Below are 16768 nucleotides of genomic sequence, written 5' to 3' on the forward strand. Positions count from 1 at the left end.
GAGGTACAAAATGAATATACGTTATTTAAAAGGTCGAACCAATACGCATTAACTGTCTTCCATTCTAATAGCTCCTGCTCTTGAGCCAATCATTGAGCCAACCTCGTATCCAGGGCCCTTCCTCCGTGTTCACACTCATATTCACACTCTGGAAAGTTGGAAAAATTAAAACACGGGGAGACTACCCTGGATACGACGTTGCTCCTGAACGAATTCACCGCTCTTTATGATGTCGTGGTTTATGCCGTCAAAAGCTTTAATCTGTTCAAGAAATGTTATCTGCTTCCAGCTGTTCTCTCCCAAAATTAAACAACCTGCCACGTCCCTGATACCTTACCTAAACAATTTTTGATTGATATCAAGTACTCAGAACTCGGTGTTCTTCGAAGAAATCCGGCGAGTGGAAAATAAATTTAAACTAGTGATAATTCTCAAAACTGGAAGTTAAAGAGCCTTAATAGAATTATATTCTCCCGGAAGTTCAATAACTAACAACAAAGTCACAGTCACAGATTAAAGCGTCCGACAGCGTCTTCATATTCCAGTGTATTCATCAATATAATTTTTAAATCATTTCTGTGTGAAACCAGGATGAGAAAAATTATCCTCAGTCTATGAAGATGACGATTATAAATCAAAACTAAAAGCCTTCAACACCGATATCTTTACTTAATCCCTATATAAGGCTATAATTTTTTACAATTTAATTTGAAATTCAATGTATGCATAAAATGTATACAAATGTTGCATACATAAATGTTAAATGTGTATTTAACAAAATTATTTTTATTTGACAAGTCGAGAGGCAGAGATGGCTTACTGTGAACCTCCCGAAGTTAAAACCGAAATTATTGAATTACGAGAGCTTTTCGTGGACGGCAAAAACTCAAATCAAAATACCACAAGTCAATCAGGCATATTTTTAAATGAAGCTGAGAACGAATTGTTCTCCGCCGTTGAAAGTGGCGACCTCGAATTGGTCAAAACGAAACTTAATAATGAAGTGAACGTAAACGCAATAAATTCAGATGGCGATACTGTACTGCAGATTGCGGCAGAGAATAAAAAGTTTGATATAATGGAGGAACTCTTGGATAAAGGAGCCGATTTAAGAATCGCTCTGCTCCAATGCGTACTTGAGAATGATTTAGAATGTGTAAAAGTGTTGCTATCAAACAGACCAACAAATATTGGAATTTCAGAAGATTGCTACATCACGCCAACTATCCTCGCGGCCCAATTGGGTCACTATGAGATAGTGCATTTTCTGGTACAAAATGACTACCTTATTGAAAGACCACACGTTTGTAAGAACTCTTCTAAAGAATGTAAGAAGGAAAAGTGTGAAGAGAAATCAGATATGCTTCGATCGCAAATCGCAATACATCGCTACAGGGGGCTTACAAGCCCTGTTTATATGTGTTTAAGGTATGTTACATCTAATGAAAATTCATGAAAATGTATCATGTCCTGGTTTCCTGTTCAGACCAAACCAAAGAAACCAGTTCAACCGAGTGCCATTCGCGTATAAAACGCAACAGTCAACATCATTCATTCATTTCAAGATGATGTATCATAATTTATTTCTCCAAGATGTGTTTGGTCATGTTAACCATGTGTTGGATCATATCCGATTTTTAATATTTGGGGGATTTAGTAGACAGGGTAATACTTTGAACAAATATGAGCTATTAAGATAAGAGTATTCAGCGAATATAATGAGTCAGAAAATTATAACCATGGCCACGGGCAAGACCGGAACAGGCAGGATAGCTTGTTTTGTGCTAAAATTAGTTCTGGTCGAGAACACACAGACAAAAAGTCTTTTATGGGCAATCCAGACCTCGGGAGAATTTTCCTGATAGGAAACTAGCCCTTAGACTAACGCTAGTGATTTGTTTTTCAAGTTATTTGGATGATGAGAAGGGCACCGAAGATGACCCGTTAACCCAAGCTTTTGATTTAAACAAAGAGGTAGAAAAACAAGCGATGGATGAATTAGAATTAAAAAAGGAATATCTTAAACTTTCGGAAAGGTGCAAAACTTTCGCCACCGATTTATACAACGGCTGTCGAAGCATGAAGGAAATCACTGCCCTCTTGGATATCGATGAAACAAAGTTTAACTTGAGTTCTAGCAAGAAAGTGGATAAGAACAGTCGTTCGAGTGTGGTAAAGAAACTTAGAAAAGCTATTGAGAGTAACCATGAGGAGGTGAGTAGTAAGCCGGAGGTAGTCAATGAAACCAAACGCGAAACGAAATCCTGAAGGTGAAGCAAGCGCAAAAACTGGAAAGCGAGACAAATGCCCCACAAAAATCTCAAAACGACATAGCATCCAGCCGTGACGTCACGATAAGCAATAAAACTTAGTGACGCAATCAACTAGGTTGTCCGAGGTCCTGTTTTGTACATATTTTACTCGTGTAGCTGAATCCGAATAGCGATTATACATATTCGCATCCTAAGTATATAGAACATTCTAAATCGTAAAAACGTATCAATAGGCTTTACGGTGGCCTATTTCTTTTGAAACCCTAAATAAATAAAATACGTTTTTCCTTTTAGTTTGTAGCACATCCACACACTCAGCAACTCATAAACATGGTAGTTTACTCTGGTGTTCCAAAATGGATCTTCACTGGATATTTCGTCCGCAAGAGTCTGCTTTTTATTCTCTATACTATGCTATTTCCCGCATTGGCTGTTCTGTACGTCTTGTTTCCACGACATAAAAAATTACAAATCATGTCAACTCCATTCATGAAGTTTGTCAGCCATATTTCGCAATTCCTGGTATTTTTGGTGTTGCTTGCTGCGTCAGCCCTCAGAGATAACCACAGTCTAACAGGCATAGGTGAGAACACGGCAATATAAAAATACCCGATCTTGGACATAATTGCCAGGAATAAGCTTCTTCGATACATGATTCCACCCTCCACTTTTTTCTGTCTATTTGTGTGCAGGGGCGCCGGAACCACAGGAACAGCTGCCCCCACTGCCCTCTTCCTCACAGGGGCCAATGGGAGCAGTCATGCGCACTTTACTACCAACGTTTTATCTTAGTTTCCAGCTTAACTTAAAACCTCTTCTCCCGTGAATCTGCAGATCTGCAAAACCGGATTTACTTGTAAGTCTAGTCTTCTTGTGTTTGCTAAGATAAAATGAATGCGCCCTTTTCGTAAACTCTGTCCCCGCAGTGCTGTTTTTGATTTTGAACTGCTTCCAGCGCCTCTCTGCGACCAATCTTCTTTTCACCGATTATCTGTGTTCTATTTCTGATTAGAACACACTTTTTCAGTGCTGTATTTGATTTTCCCGAATCTTTTCATTTTTTGATAACATATTTAATGCCATGTATTCCTATATAACGCTGATATTTTGTGCGATCCCCAACCCACAATAACTACTAACTCACTGTTTTGCTATTCTGAAGGCCAAAGCATAGTGTAAAGAATATATTCAGTCTCACAATGTATCAGGCTCGCGCCGGTTTAGCCTCATTAATTTTTCACACATCTGAGTTCGTTCCTAACTTCCATTGCAAGGCACGTTTCCATGACAACTCCTTACGAAACTCTCTGGGTACAAAGATTTCCTCACTATCTTTGACATATTTTCCACTCTATACATTGTTATACCCTCATATTACCATCAACTTGACCTTATCAATTGCTTCATTAATTTTGTGAACCCCCCAAATACATCGTCTGATGATTTGTATTCTGATCTCGTTTTATACATTCTTCATTTGTACGATTTATCGTCCTAATAATTCTTATATATCATATTGTCCACACTGATTTTTTTACTTGAATGTATCATACTTTCCTTATGAAACTTTCCTTTTTAGAATACCTCATATTCGTTTTTGTCTTCGGTATGATTTTTCAAGAATTCAACGAAATGATAAATCACAGGCCGTGGTATAACTATTTCTTAAAATGGTGGAACATCGTAACAAGTATAATGCTATTATTTTTTGTGTTCGCGGCCTTGCTCTGGTTAATTGGATATGCTATCACAGGAGGCTGGTCAGTATATGACTACTCCCTCAATAAACTGGTTCAGAACAAACAGGGTTATCAACTTCTGTTGCTAGGCAACAGTTTTTTCTCGTTAGCCATCGTCATCAGCGTTTTTCATTTGGTCGATCTTTGCCAGGTACGCAACTCACATTTCGGTATTAATTTGCACAATTTTATCATTTATTTTATTTTATCTTCAATGAGGGATGGCTACAATGATAAAACCTCTAGAAATTTTGAGAGGGATGTTTGCACAAATTCTTCACTTTCCTTCAGCACGTATGATAAATGTGTGCGACAGTCCCGGGGTAGCTCATACTTAGGGCCAAAACCCTTTTCGAAATGTTTTCCATATATCCATATATCCTATTCTTGAAAAATATGCTGTGAAAACACGACGTATTCTAATTTCCTCAGCTCTTTTCAAACACGATTTTAGGTCAACTCTGTTCTTGGTCCATTGCAACTCTCGCTCTATCGGATGCTTCAAGATGTCTTAAAATTCCTCCTATTTTTTGCTGCTATTTTTGTGGCATTCGTCATTGGAGTACGCAATCTTTACTCATACTACAACAGTATTCAGGCAGAGATTGCCCAAAATAGAGGCAGGAACGATAGTATGTTGGCAGAAACTAATCATCCGTTTTCCACGTGAGTAGTGGTGTTTTATTCCAGCCAAAATGGGATCAGTTTGACGAGGAGAGATGAACCTCAAATTCACCTAAACTTAGACAATCACTTTAATTTTAGATTTGCAAAATCAACATCAAGTATGTTTTGGGCTCTTTTCGACAAGATAGATCTTGAGGATTTTGAGACGAAAGATCATACGTTTGAAATAAGTGCACAAACCGGGAAAATCTTGTTTGCATTCTACTCCATTTGTGCTGTCATGGTCGCATTGAACATGCTCATTGCGATGATGACCCATTCTTATGAATATATCTCGGTAAGGCAACATTTTCAACATGAAAAGGGGAGTCTTATCTATCCAATATTACAACAGGAATTTAATTGCTACTGAATAGTTCTAGTTCAGGTTACACTGTTTTCAATCAACCGACTGAGCGACACTAGAGAAAGCCAGGCATAAAGGGAACTGGATTGTTAAAATTATAATATTCTATTCTTTAGCAAGATGAAGATATTCAATGGAAATTTAGTCGAACTCAACTCTGGTTAGAATTCGTGGAAAAAGGAAGCACTTTGCCATCACCTTACAACCTCATACCCAACCCACGTGCTATTTATCGCTTTTTTAGAAAACAGGTGCGTTACCGGCCATGCATCATATACTATGCCACCATTGTTGCCACACGATATCATGACAGTTTTGTTAAAAAAGATTTTCAAGCAACGAATAAATAGAGAAACGCGTGCGGAAGTATGGAATTTTTTTTGGAAAGAATAAATGTACTCTTCGAGACGAGAAACAAATTTCATGCTATCAAGAAATCATGTACTGTATATTCTGTGCACCAATATACATATAATTAATGCACCATGCGAGTGCTGTTTTAATGGCGCATTAAATTAATTAAAAACTGTGGTCTGATCAAAATGTTTAATTCTAATACGAACGTTCCCCAATTCCAATTTTATTTAGTCGCCATAAACTTTATAAACAACTTTCTTTAATACAGACATACTGCAAGGCCCAAACTACTAAAATTAGTCTGTGCCATTGATTCCTCAAAATCCTTAATGCAGCCATGTTCTTTCTCTATTCAGCCCGTAATATGCAGTTGTGGAACAGATGAGACTGATTGTAAAACAGACCAGACCGAGGTATTACTCGCTATATTAAAGTTTATTAATAATCTGTTTCTATGAGATACATATATTCAAACTATGAAAACCCTTTTATTTGTTTACATACTTTTAGAGAATTGAGTTAAAAATTGGGAAAATGCATTCAAATTGTGTGTATTCTAAAGTGTATTTCCCTCCCCCAGTTATAGTTTTAGTTGTATTACAGTAGACTGCATATGAGAATGGGTATAGGATGGCTTACCTGACACACTTGTAAGAATATGCATGGTACACTAAAATTATGAAACACCTAAATATATCTTTTCAGATGTCAATATTTGCAAAAAAATTTTGATTTCACTTTTCAGCGATGTCATTATTCCCAACTCACCCTCCCCTGGTATAGCCTGCTCGCAGACTGAATTAGGGGGCCGGAAATTAAACGGGGAAAATTCAATTAATGAAATTTAATTTCCGGCCCCCTAATTCAGTCTGCGAGCAGGCTACCCCTGGTAATGCGCCTCTTAAATATACCTCGTGTAGTGCATGCGTATAACATAAACACAATATATCGGTCCCTCCTGAACCTTTGGCAAAAAAAGCAGATAACTGGATCACTTTAATTCTGAACACACACGTTTAAATTAAATTCTAGCGAAAAAAGATTATTAACAGTTTGGTACGTCGGTACTTCCAAACCCAAGAATCGCTGAGAAACAGAAAATTTGCCATTTTAAAAGATATTGAGAATAGCAAAGAAGAGATCATCAAAATTTTGGAAGAAAACCGCAACAAAATTGTGAAACTGTGAAAACCGAAAACGAAAACTGCTCATAATGTACTTAATGTGAAGTGCAGGACCAGGAGCCTGTTGTATGAAAGCTGGATGGAGCTATCCGCCAGATGGTGTTTTCTTTCAAATGCATGCCCTGAAATTTTCCGTGGTTTGGTATAAACCTTGGTTAAACCTTAATGATATTCCTGAATTGGGGGGTTCTCTTTAAATACCTGTTAACTCCAAATCTGTAATTTTATTGCTTTTAAAAGTCATATTTCAGGCTATCCAGTTTCCGTTCAACCGACCCAACAACGTAGACTGTGACAGTCTTACGAAGAAAATACTGTCATTGCAATAAATTATCCATTACGGATATTCAAGTAATAAATGCATAATTTGAATTTTGTAATTTTGTAAATACAGTTAACCAAAAATTTTAATCACTTTATAGGTCATACATTATTATACTTAAAAAGTTTTATACTCAATAGTTTAACGAAATTCCAGATCTAAAAAAATGTTTCAATTATACTAATATTTCCAAAACTAACAAATGATTGAATTAGTATATTTAAATAATTTTGTAGTATCTTGTATTTGTACAAATGCGCACAAAGTGATTTTCATTGGTTATATTCACGATTGATCGGTTGTAATTCCTTGTAACTATGTCCGCGTCTGCACTTGTAAATATTAGGGTTTGCGTGAAAGAATGTTTGGTAATTACGACAAATTACAGGGAATAACAACAGGGCCTATCAACGCGGAACGCTCAGGCATGCCGGAAAAGTAGGACCCAGGACCATGAGGGCCCCGTGTACGTAGGATCACAGGAACCTAGGACTATGAGGACCCAGGACCATGAGGACCCTGTGTACGTATATATTTATGTAACGAATATAAAATAGCATGTTAAAATTGATTCAAGAAACTGAATAATTAAATACAAAGTGCCAGAAATCACAGATGTCCGATGATTGAACTAAACCGAATGTTTAGGCCCCCTTTGGATACTGAGTTGAGGAAGCATCCTGATAGATAGGACTTTTTGTTCGCACTCGTACATAACACGATAGTTTATAACTAGACGAACTACAAAGGAACCAGTTACCCCTAAAGGTACACACCACTTTAAAGTAACAATGAATAAAGAAGATCTAATCACGCATGTTTATCAGATTAATTATGTTATCATCCGACTTACATAGTTCTATTAATACCCGACAAACACTCAATTCAAAAATGGCGGGAAAAGATAGCCACGGCTTTCAAAAGCAGGTAATTTTACAAACTTCAACTTGCATAATAATTAACTGGATAAAAATGGTCTAAGGTTACGACATATCGTCTCAACGCCTTACATTTACATAGTGCCGGGATTGTTTAGAACATCGGAGAACTGTGCGCATATACGAGAGAAGTGCCCGCCCTCCCAGAAGATTTTCCCGCAAGCAGCACAGCAGTAGAATAGTTCAATTTTATCCAACATTGCTTCGGGTAGTGCCTCGATTTTTAGTTTTACGCCACTACAAAGAGTTAATGTTTCTACATCTAACGGAGAGGGCAGAGCCTGGTGGGATGAAGGTTTATTGTTTTCCACATTGTCTCTCCGTCCTTCGTGACTCGAATCATAGTAGTTTATATAGGCTTGTCTCATTAGCACCGATCCTACCTTAATATATTCATTACCATTGCAAACCTGCAAACATAAGAAAACTAATGGTAAGTAATTTTTACACTAGGTGGGTAAAGTTATACTAATTTTAAAAAGATGAATCGATCTTAAGTTAATATAGTCTAGTCCTATAAGAAACCTTTTTTTCAAGAAGAATATGACTATAGGACGATTCCTGCATTGCATGGCTTTCGTCTTTTGATTGATGTTAACGAATGAAATGCAGTTGTAAATCAAAGTTTTGAAACAAACATGCATGCACGCTCTTCTCATACCTGGCATCTACTGAATATATCACTAGCGTTCACTTGAATGTTGAAGTGTTTGAAAACGGCTAAAACCTGCTCTTTAGCTCCGCCAGCGGGAACACACATGCAATGGCCGAGTGGGACCTGGGAACGTAGCTAAAAAGAAAAAACGTGAAATATGTCTTTTAATTTGACACAAAAAATTAGGTAACTTTCAATCATGCAAAAGGCGAGCATTAACTGGGGATTAAAGTCGGATCACAGGACATCACACCTTCAACTAAACACGGCGAACTTACAGTATAATAAGGTGTTCCCGTTGTTAATATGACTCGGTTATCACGTCTTGCAATCTAAAGAACAAAATTAAAAACCAAACATTGTTAAAGTCCTAGACCTTGGATGTTGCATGGCGATGTATAATTAAGGCTTTAGGCACAACTAATTTACAACTAATGTTGTGCGTTTAACTAAAAAGTCGTTTTGTTGGAGCAGCTATGAAATAGTAGTTAAAAGCAATAATGTGACAATACGAAAATGAATAAGTGGAAATGGAAAAGTAAAACGCATTCCGTATCATATTTATTTCAAACGTATCGTATGTTGCCCTAAGATTCAATCTATCCCGGAACGGCATGGCATTAAGGGACTGACTGAGGTATCTATGGATAATTTACTCAATACACATCTATCTTTCATTTACCTTTGCTGCCTTATCGTGATCATCCTGATTGGCCAACATGATAACATCAACACCACAACATCTTAAATACCGTCCTAACCCTTGCAACATGTTGTCTACAACAACACGAAACCCGCGAGGGGATTTCGGACAGCCTTTCATCGCTGGTTCATTTAATCGCTCCTTGAAGACACGGAGGAAAATTATTTGAAGAATAAATATGAATAACGCATGACAGCTCTTAGTGTTTGTACTCGATACAGTTATGCCGAAATGTGATTGGCTCATAATTCACGAATTTAAAGCAAGACATTCTGAGAAATAATAGAAAGGTAAACGAAACTTTAAACCAAATTCTGATAAATTAGGATACGCAAATCAAATGATATAAAACGAATAAAGATATTACTAGTTCAACGGAAGACGTTCCTGGTTTTGGGTGCTTCACAATTTTCCCCTGTTTTCGCCTGAAATGAAAACACAAAGTTGGTTTGTTCGGCGTTCACGGTGAAAATCTGTCATGTTTGGTAAAGGTGGACAATGATGATCTTCTCGCATGCAACTTAAAGGCCCGTTTACCCTTGCGATTTTTGCTGCGATTTTCCTCTTTTGATAGATGTGAATGCGTAATTCGTTACGAATGCTCTGATGTACAAGAGCTCTTATTTGAAAATCAGTAACTAATTCACTCGTTCGCATCTATCAAAAGAAGAATATCGGACATAAATTCGCAGCAAAAATTGCAAGTGTAAACGAACCCTAAGAAAAACTTCAACAAGACAAGGAAATTCCATGAACCAAGCAACAACCCAACAACCCGGGATGTCAAAACCACGCGGGGATTACCTGCTTCTCTTTGGGAACAACCATGGAAGTCTAGGATTGCATTCGTCTAAATTAACCACAATATTCTCATCACGCATCCATTTCTTCAGCACATCAAACACGTCGATGAGGCACCGAGCATCAAGAGCTTTGAGAGAAATATGACGTGAGAGAAAACAGTTTAAATTGTGAATAGAAATGCGTCAAAACTATTAGAGCTACTTTAACATGAATACCTGCATATTCGACTTGTTTTGTTAACAATGGTCTTTGTTCCCAATCGGATAGTTGATATGTTTTATCCAAAGGTAACCCTAGACACTGCTGTACTAACAAGCTTAAACCCTTTTCACTTAAATGACCAAAACTTGTAAGAGACTGTGTGGTTGACTCAACTCTTTTCTTGATGGCTGGCATTTCAAGCAGCTAAACATTGGTACAATAATGCGGTTTAAAATAAGGGTTCCATAGCATGATCGTTGATGATCGTTAAGGCCCGTTTACATCTGCAATTTTGCTGCGATTTTCTTTTTTTGATAGATGTGAACGAGTAATTAGTGACGGATGCTCTGGGGTATAAGAGCTCTTATTTGAACATCAGTAACTAAATCACTCGTTCACATCTATCAAAAGAAGAAAATCGCACATAAAATCGCAGCAAAAATTGCAAGTGTAAACGTGCCTTTAGGGGGGGAGAGATGGGGCAAATATTCATATATTCACGTTCAGCATTATTAATTTATTTTGGAATTGATTGTTTTTTACGGTTTGTTAAGATAAAATATATTATTTTCCGTTGCCAGTTCAATATAAAAACTATTAAATACCAATAACTATATCCTTGCCTGTTGACTCAACGTGCACAAATCGACAAAACGCTTCATCTTTTTAATGGACTTTTCAAGAACTGGTATCGTTGTTACCAGTGCTTTGAAATCTGATTCAACACCATATCCTAGGAAAAATCAGGTGATTTGAAATGGCGGGAAAGAACTGGGACTAGTTGTGAAATCAAAATCCATTTCTCGGTTGAAAAAGCTTAATATCTTTTGAAATACACTTTATTTCTGTTTTAAATTTACGCCAGCTAGAGCTATAGTTTTCATGATTAAACATAATCACAGATTTTCGACCAGTTCCATAAGGAAACACAAAAGATATGATCGTTAGAATGGATTTCTATTTCGACAACCCTTCAGAACGCTGATTGACTAAAAAATGAGCGCAAGATCACTTGGTTGTTTTATTCACCTAGTTTTAATACGTTTTCGTTTGAAAAAACAGCATTTCCAAAAGCCAATAGCAAACTCTCTGGTACATGTTCTGCAAGCGCGATAACGTCCAAAATAAACACCCTGTCTCGTAGCGATAGTTGAACAATGGATAATCTGCAATGGAACATGGCAAAGAAAAAAGTTTGAATCGTGAGGTGCGGGTGACACAGCGATCATTACAGTGTGTGTACATGCAAAATTATGTTTCTTCGCTTCTCGGTCGGATTTTCAAGACAGACGTCTATACGTCGGAGAGTTCATGCAGTTATTGATTGAACAAATAAACGAAAATACACCTCTGTGCTAAGCCAGCCTGACACATTTGTGGTTTCCATTCTGCATCAAATCCAATCGTGACTCCTGGCTATAAAAGATCACAAGCTCAGCAAATTACTCGTAAATCATAATGCTGCAGATTTACAAGATAAACAAACTTTTAATTGTAGCGGTAAAATTACTATACCTTAGAAACAGCTCTCTGACAGGAACGCAGTGATTCAATATCATCGACAAAATATATATCGTCCATCGAAATATCAAGCGAGAGATACTTCACACTAGGACGATATTGCTGGCTCAGTGATTTCTCAAGTAAATCCGGTTCATTGCCAAGTTGCACAGTTGAACTATAACGGGAACACTCTTCCTCATTCACCTTAATTTCGTCTTCCCAATCCTCCTGCTTTGACTCAGCCCTGGAAATATATTATTCATAAAACGAACGATGTTGAATGTGACCACAGTTGATCAAAGGGAGGTAATCTAACCCTGGTTAAACGCTACAGCGGCAACTTATGCTTGAAGCGAGCTTGCAGTACGTGAAAGAGCCCCAAGGTGATATGTGACATGCTGCAGAATCTCATTATTTGGTAAACGATAAATGCGAGTTTATTCCTACTTTTCAGAAGTTTGATAGCAGTCCTGGATGGAGGAAAGTTGATAATATCTTTCCCATCTTTTAGCCTCTTCTTGGTCTCCAAACTCAGTGAGTAATTCGACAAGACTTTGTTGTAACGAACTATTGCTTCCAACACATCGCTAAAAATGAAACAAGCGAAGCCAACATCGTATTAACAATTATCCAGGGTTTGTTTACAGCTAGGAAAGGCCGGAAGAACATTCAAAAACATGGTTTAAGTCAAGAACTAGCAAAGACAACGTATTGGAAAGATAAGCAGTGGAGAAAGATGTGTACTCTTTCTTGTCGCTTATGATAAACTGAGGGCATTAAGTTCATCTATGATGCACAATTTCTTTTTCTTGCAAAAATACGGCATAAATTTTAGGCCTGTCTGTGGACGTTACCTCAATCAGGTCATCCCACTTTTTACTTGATCCTCCTTTCTATAAAATAAATAAATCAAATACTCAAAAATCAAGCAAAAACAGACGAGTAGTAGCTATATAGTAAAGATTTCTTCACCAATAAACGTACATCTTTCTGTCGCTGATGAAGCAAATAACACAAACCCTTCACGTTCTTGGCTTTAAACAATGCTGGAAAATCCTCTGAAAAATGAAAGAATGCATGAAACCTAATTATATATAACGCAGTACAGAACCAAAATAGTGTCTACCATGCAAACAGGATATATCATCGATTTTTACTTTATGAGTACCGGGATTAAGTGTGAATTTCTTGACAATTCGTTCGCCTAGTTTCGTCAAAGAAGCTTGCGTAACCTTGTTACTGGAGGGTTTGGATGGAATGATTTCACTAAAAAGATACTGAATGTTAAATATGTCAGTCGAACTTCCGAAATATTTTTGCAGCTAAAGGGGAGCTGTTGACGTATCAAAGTATTGCTTACCTGGTAAGATCGTCCAGTTGCTCATCTGACATCACACAAAGTTTGTCTAACATACTAACGAATGCTCGTTGCTGCCAAGGACAATTTGCGATATAGCTAAAGTCGTAAAGATGTGTACGAAATATAACGAAATATGTCGAGATATATATACGCATGTTTATTTAGCAGTTGGGATGTACAACTTCGATACCAGGGATTTTTGGGGGTATCGATACCAAATTGCGCGGTACTGATACCATGGATAACAAAATCATAATAAAGTCTTTTAACTATCCATGCTGATACCACTGATTCTGCCGGAAAGTTTTATTGGTCTCGCAAAACTACCAAGCCAATCTAACTTCGTGTAACATAACTATAAGATTTTCTGCGTTTGACGTCATTATGAGAAAGGTCTATATGCTTGCATCAAATGAACAAAGAATCGTTCTTACTAAATACTACCCGGGACAAACAAAATGACTGCTACGACTTTAAAAGCGATCGAAAAACGGGATCATGTTATCTTAACGATTCCCATTGGGGTCGTGTATTTCATCAACAAATTTTTGGGACGCAGCTAGATTACGACTTCCCTTTGTTTGGATATCTTGACGAGTTTATGTGTCAAGAACGGGCTGCACGAGGAAAATAAGTTCGATGCTATCCTAGAAGCCATCGCTCGGGAATACGTAAGATATAAGAATCATTTATAAAACGGGTTTGTTTAGGAACCAGGCACCAAATATATAAAAGAATCGAACCTTTCAGCCAGCTGAACTTTGTTTAGTATCACGAGTGGGAACAATATCTGCCAATTTTATAAAAGAAAAATGAGTTAGAAATTGTCCAGTAATGTGCACTGAAATCAAAATTGATAAGATCACAAGACACTACACCTCCATAGGTTGAAAACAAGGTTGTAAGTTGAGTTTCCGTGCAATCGTGACAGCCTATAAGAGATGGTAAAATCATTGCTTGCGTATTATTCGCTATAAAATTAGGGTGTTGTTACTAAATTGTCTTAACTTGTCTTTTTATCTATTAAAAACGGCTTTGTTTTTGTGGATACTAGTTTCAATTTAATCATCTCCAGTCCACTTTACAAAAGTAAAGAAAAAACTACCATTGCTTTTTTTATCTTTGTAAAGTGGACTGAAGATGGTTAAATCGAAACTAGTATCCTTAAAAACAAAGTCGTTTTTAATGTGTAAAAAGACAATTTAATGCATAAAAAGATATAAGTTTTGAGTTACCTCAAAACCATTTAGTAACAATGGAGAAGTCTTTACTGGTGTCAAGTAAATAAGGGTAGTTATCTCATTTAAAAAATTACGACTGACCTCTTTATACTTTTTTCTACTCTGCAGAAGATAATAAACATGTCTTTGAAGATACTCATTTCCCTTGCTATCAAGCTTGAAAACTTTACTACACAAGTCAAATAAATATAGCTTGCGAGTCGTAACAATCCACAGGGCTCGATCTTTTTCCATCTCCACAGGAGATATGTTGTTAAACAATCCCTCACTCTGCCACTTATCAAACTCTGTCAAAACAACATGAGCCAAAGACTTCTTTCCCTCAAGCACATTGGAACAATAGTTTTCAATGAGATATAACAGGAATGAATAAGGGGGTGTACAGTCCAATGTTTGTTTAAGTGTGTCCAAAAATGTTGGTTTTTCTTCTTGCGTAAAGGCAGCTTCAAGATGGGTTAGCTTTTCCATAAAGTCCCAATGAAACATATTTTCATAATTGAATGTTTGGTTAGAATTTGAAAATGACGAGTCATTGGTAATATCATGTGGAATAGAATCTTGGAAGTTGGTTAGAATGTCTTTCACAAATTGTTGTTTGGAATTCTCATTTTGAGGTTCAGCAATTTGTGGTTGGTTTGGTAAACCTTCATCACACCTGACTATACTCGAATCATATGAGCGATGATGAGGATTAACCTTAAGATTAACTTTATGTTCAGAATGTGGGTTAGATTTTGTTGCATAAAAGTTACATGCTATAGTTTTTTTGTGTTCTTTATAATGGCAGTTTTGAACAGACAAAGAAGTCTCATTACTTGAATGTACATTTAACTCCTTTTGGGTAGATGCCTTTGGGAAACATTCACCATCAAAATATTGTGTTTTTTCAGAATCTGAATCATGTAAATGGAATTCTCTTAAATCTTGAGAAAGAGCACCATTCATATCTGATAGCTTTGTTTTTGGATCATGGCCAAAATTCTGTTGACTACATTCACTGGGGGGGCATGACATTGCTTCTGATGACATAGAATCAATTTCTGCATCCCAGTCCTCAGAATCTGATGTTCGTAAACAGTCAAGTACAAGATCATTGCCCAAAGATGGGTCATTCCAGTATTGTTCTTGTTCATAATTTGAATCAACCATACCAGCTGTTAGTGCATGTTCAATCATTTGGTTTTCAGCTAATGGAGAGGTTTCTAATAAATGAATATGAAATAATGTATCAGAAGTGCCGACTTGCGGATGGATTACAGTTCATTAAATGAAATGGGATAGGGTTAAGGTTATTGCAAGTCCTTTTCAAAATTTTCAACCAGCAAACATGCTGACTATTTCTAGCAATTCCTTGTTGTTTCACTCATAGCACAACAGTATAATGGCTTCTTTTGAAGCCATGCACATGTATTAAATTTACTCTTCCCATATTTTTGGAAATTTAATACAGAAAGTGACTCAGATTTGATATTCAGATGAAAGGCCAGCATCTAATCAGTAATGCATGTCTCAATTCTTTCATATCCAGTGACAGGACTAGTTCAGAAAGAGTTTGGTACAAACACATCTTCGCAAACTGCATGGTAAGAAAGTAAAACTAGGAATACATGTAATTTTGCCAATTGGGGATGGAATTTCACTAAATTTTAAAATGGACTGTAAGCCTCTCTCTGCTTTCAGGACATTCTACTTATGTACTATATAATGGACCAAATCATTTTTTGACCTAATCATTCTCTTATAATTATTCATACTGTCATACAGACCTCCTGTGATCTCAACAGATTCTGTGATATTATCCACTTCATTTTCTTGCAGATTTGAGCTAAGCACTTCGCTTAACCAGGAAACAAAATTCACAAGACTAAACATTAATTATAGATGCAGTTATAACCCTATAAAAATTTACATGTGTGTAGCAAAAATTTGAAAACCAAGGAACGAGATTGCAAACCCGTGAACCAACCTCGTTCCCAGGGAAACTGGCAAAACCGCAAAACATAGGGGGCTTTACTGAGAGAGTATTCAGATATAAACGCTTGTATCCCGTGTGTTGTACTGGTTGTACTTGGCTTATAACCGCCGATCGCGTTTTAATGGTCCGTGTTTTATGAAACACGGACCGTTATCTACAAGTCGGCTATTCAACTTTGAAGTCCGTACTCTATATAAGTTCGCGTTTTCCCGTACAGTCTAGTCCGGGTTTTACAACATGCCGAGTGGGGGGGAACTTTGGCGGCTGACAGGAGTTAGAAAAAGTAATATTTAATAAGTATCAGTGTGATGAACGGCATTGGGTATTTAGAATACGCATATTTGTTTCATACATGGTGCATGATAATTGTGATACATGCACGCGTAAATCAGGGCGCTATGTATAAAATACGTGTTTCAACTAGGCGAGTTTATTCGCGCGACGCGATATCTGAAATCTGGTTGTGATTGGTTTGCGAAA

General features: G+C 37.0%; 2 protein-coding genes across 2 annotated transcripts; one reads left to right on the plus strand and one right to left on the minus strand.

Annotated features, from left to right (window-relative positions):
* The first annotated feature begins 164 nt into the window (after positions 1 to 164).
* On the plus strand, positions 165 to 7140 carry LOC114519179 (short transient receptor potential channel 5-like). Its single transcript, XM_028539263.1, has 9 exons — positions 165 to 1428; positions 1908 to 2214; positions 2568 to 2856; positions 3853 to 4163; positions 4467 to 4678; positions 4778 to 4976; positions 5162 to 5296; positions 5759 to 5815; positions 6435 to 7140. The coding sequence occupies exons 1-9, from the start codon at positions 812 to 814 to the stop codon at positions 6588 to 6590; spliced, it is 2283 nt and encodes a 760-aa protein (XP_028395064.1). The 5' UTR covers positions 165 to 811; the 3' UTR covers positions 6591 to 7140.
* Positions 7141 to 7210: 70 nt separating this feature from the next.
* Positions 7211 to 16254, minus strand: LOC114519178 (exonuclease mut-7 homolog). Its single transcript, XM_028539261.1, has 20 exons — positions 16080 to 16254; positions 14395 to 15515; positions 13951 to 14004; positions 13816 to 13862; positions 13073 to 13168; positions 12881 to 12978; positions 12697 to 12770; positions 12567 to 12605; positions 12160 to 12299; positions 11725 to 11956; positions 11558 to 11625; positions 11239 to 11375; positions 10833 to 10942; positions 10224 to 10413; positions 10009 to 10135; positions 9572 to 9629; positions 9184 to 9345; positions 8780 to 8833; positions 8508 to 8636; positions 7211 to 8256 (listed from the first exon to the last, which is right to left on the minus strand). The coding sequence occupies exons 1-20, from the start codon at positions 16183 to 16185 to the stop codon at positions 7921 to 7923; spliced, it is 3378 nt and encodes a 1125-aa protein (XP_028395062.1). The 5' UTR covers positions 16186 to 16254; the 3' UTR covers positions 7211 to 7920.
* Positions 16255 to 16768: the final 514 nt, after the last annotated feature.

Source organism: Dendronephthya gigantea, unplaced genomic scaffold, assembly GCF_004324835.1.
Source record: "Dendronephthya gigantea isolate DGI-Jeju-01 unplaced genomic scaffold, DenGig_1.0 000012F, whole genome shotgun sequence".
Taxonomy (NCBI): Eukaryota; Metazoa; Cnidaria; class Anthozoa; order Malacalcyonacea; family Nephtheidae; genus Dendronephthya; species Dendronephthya gigantea.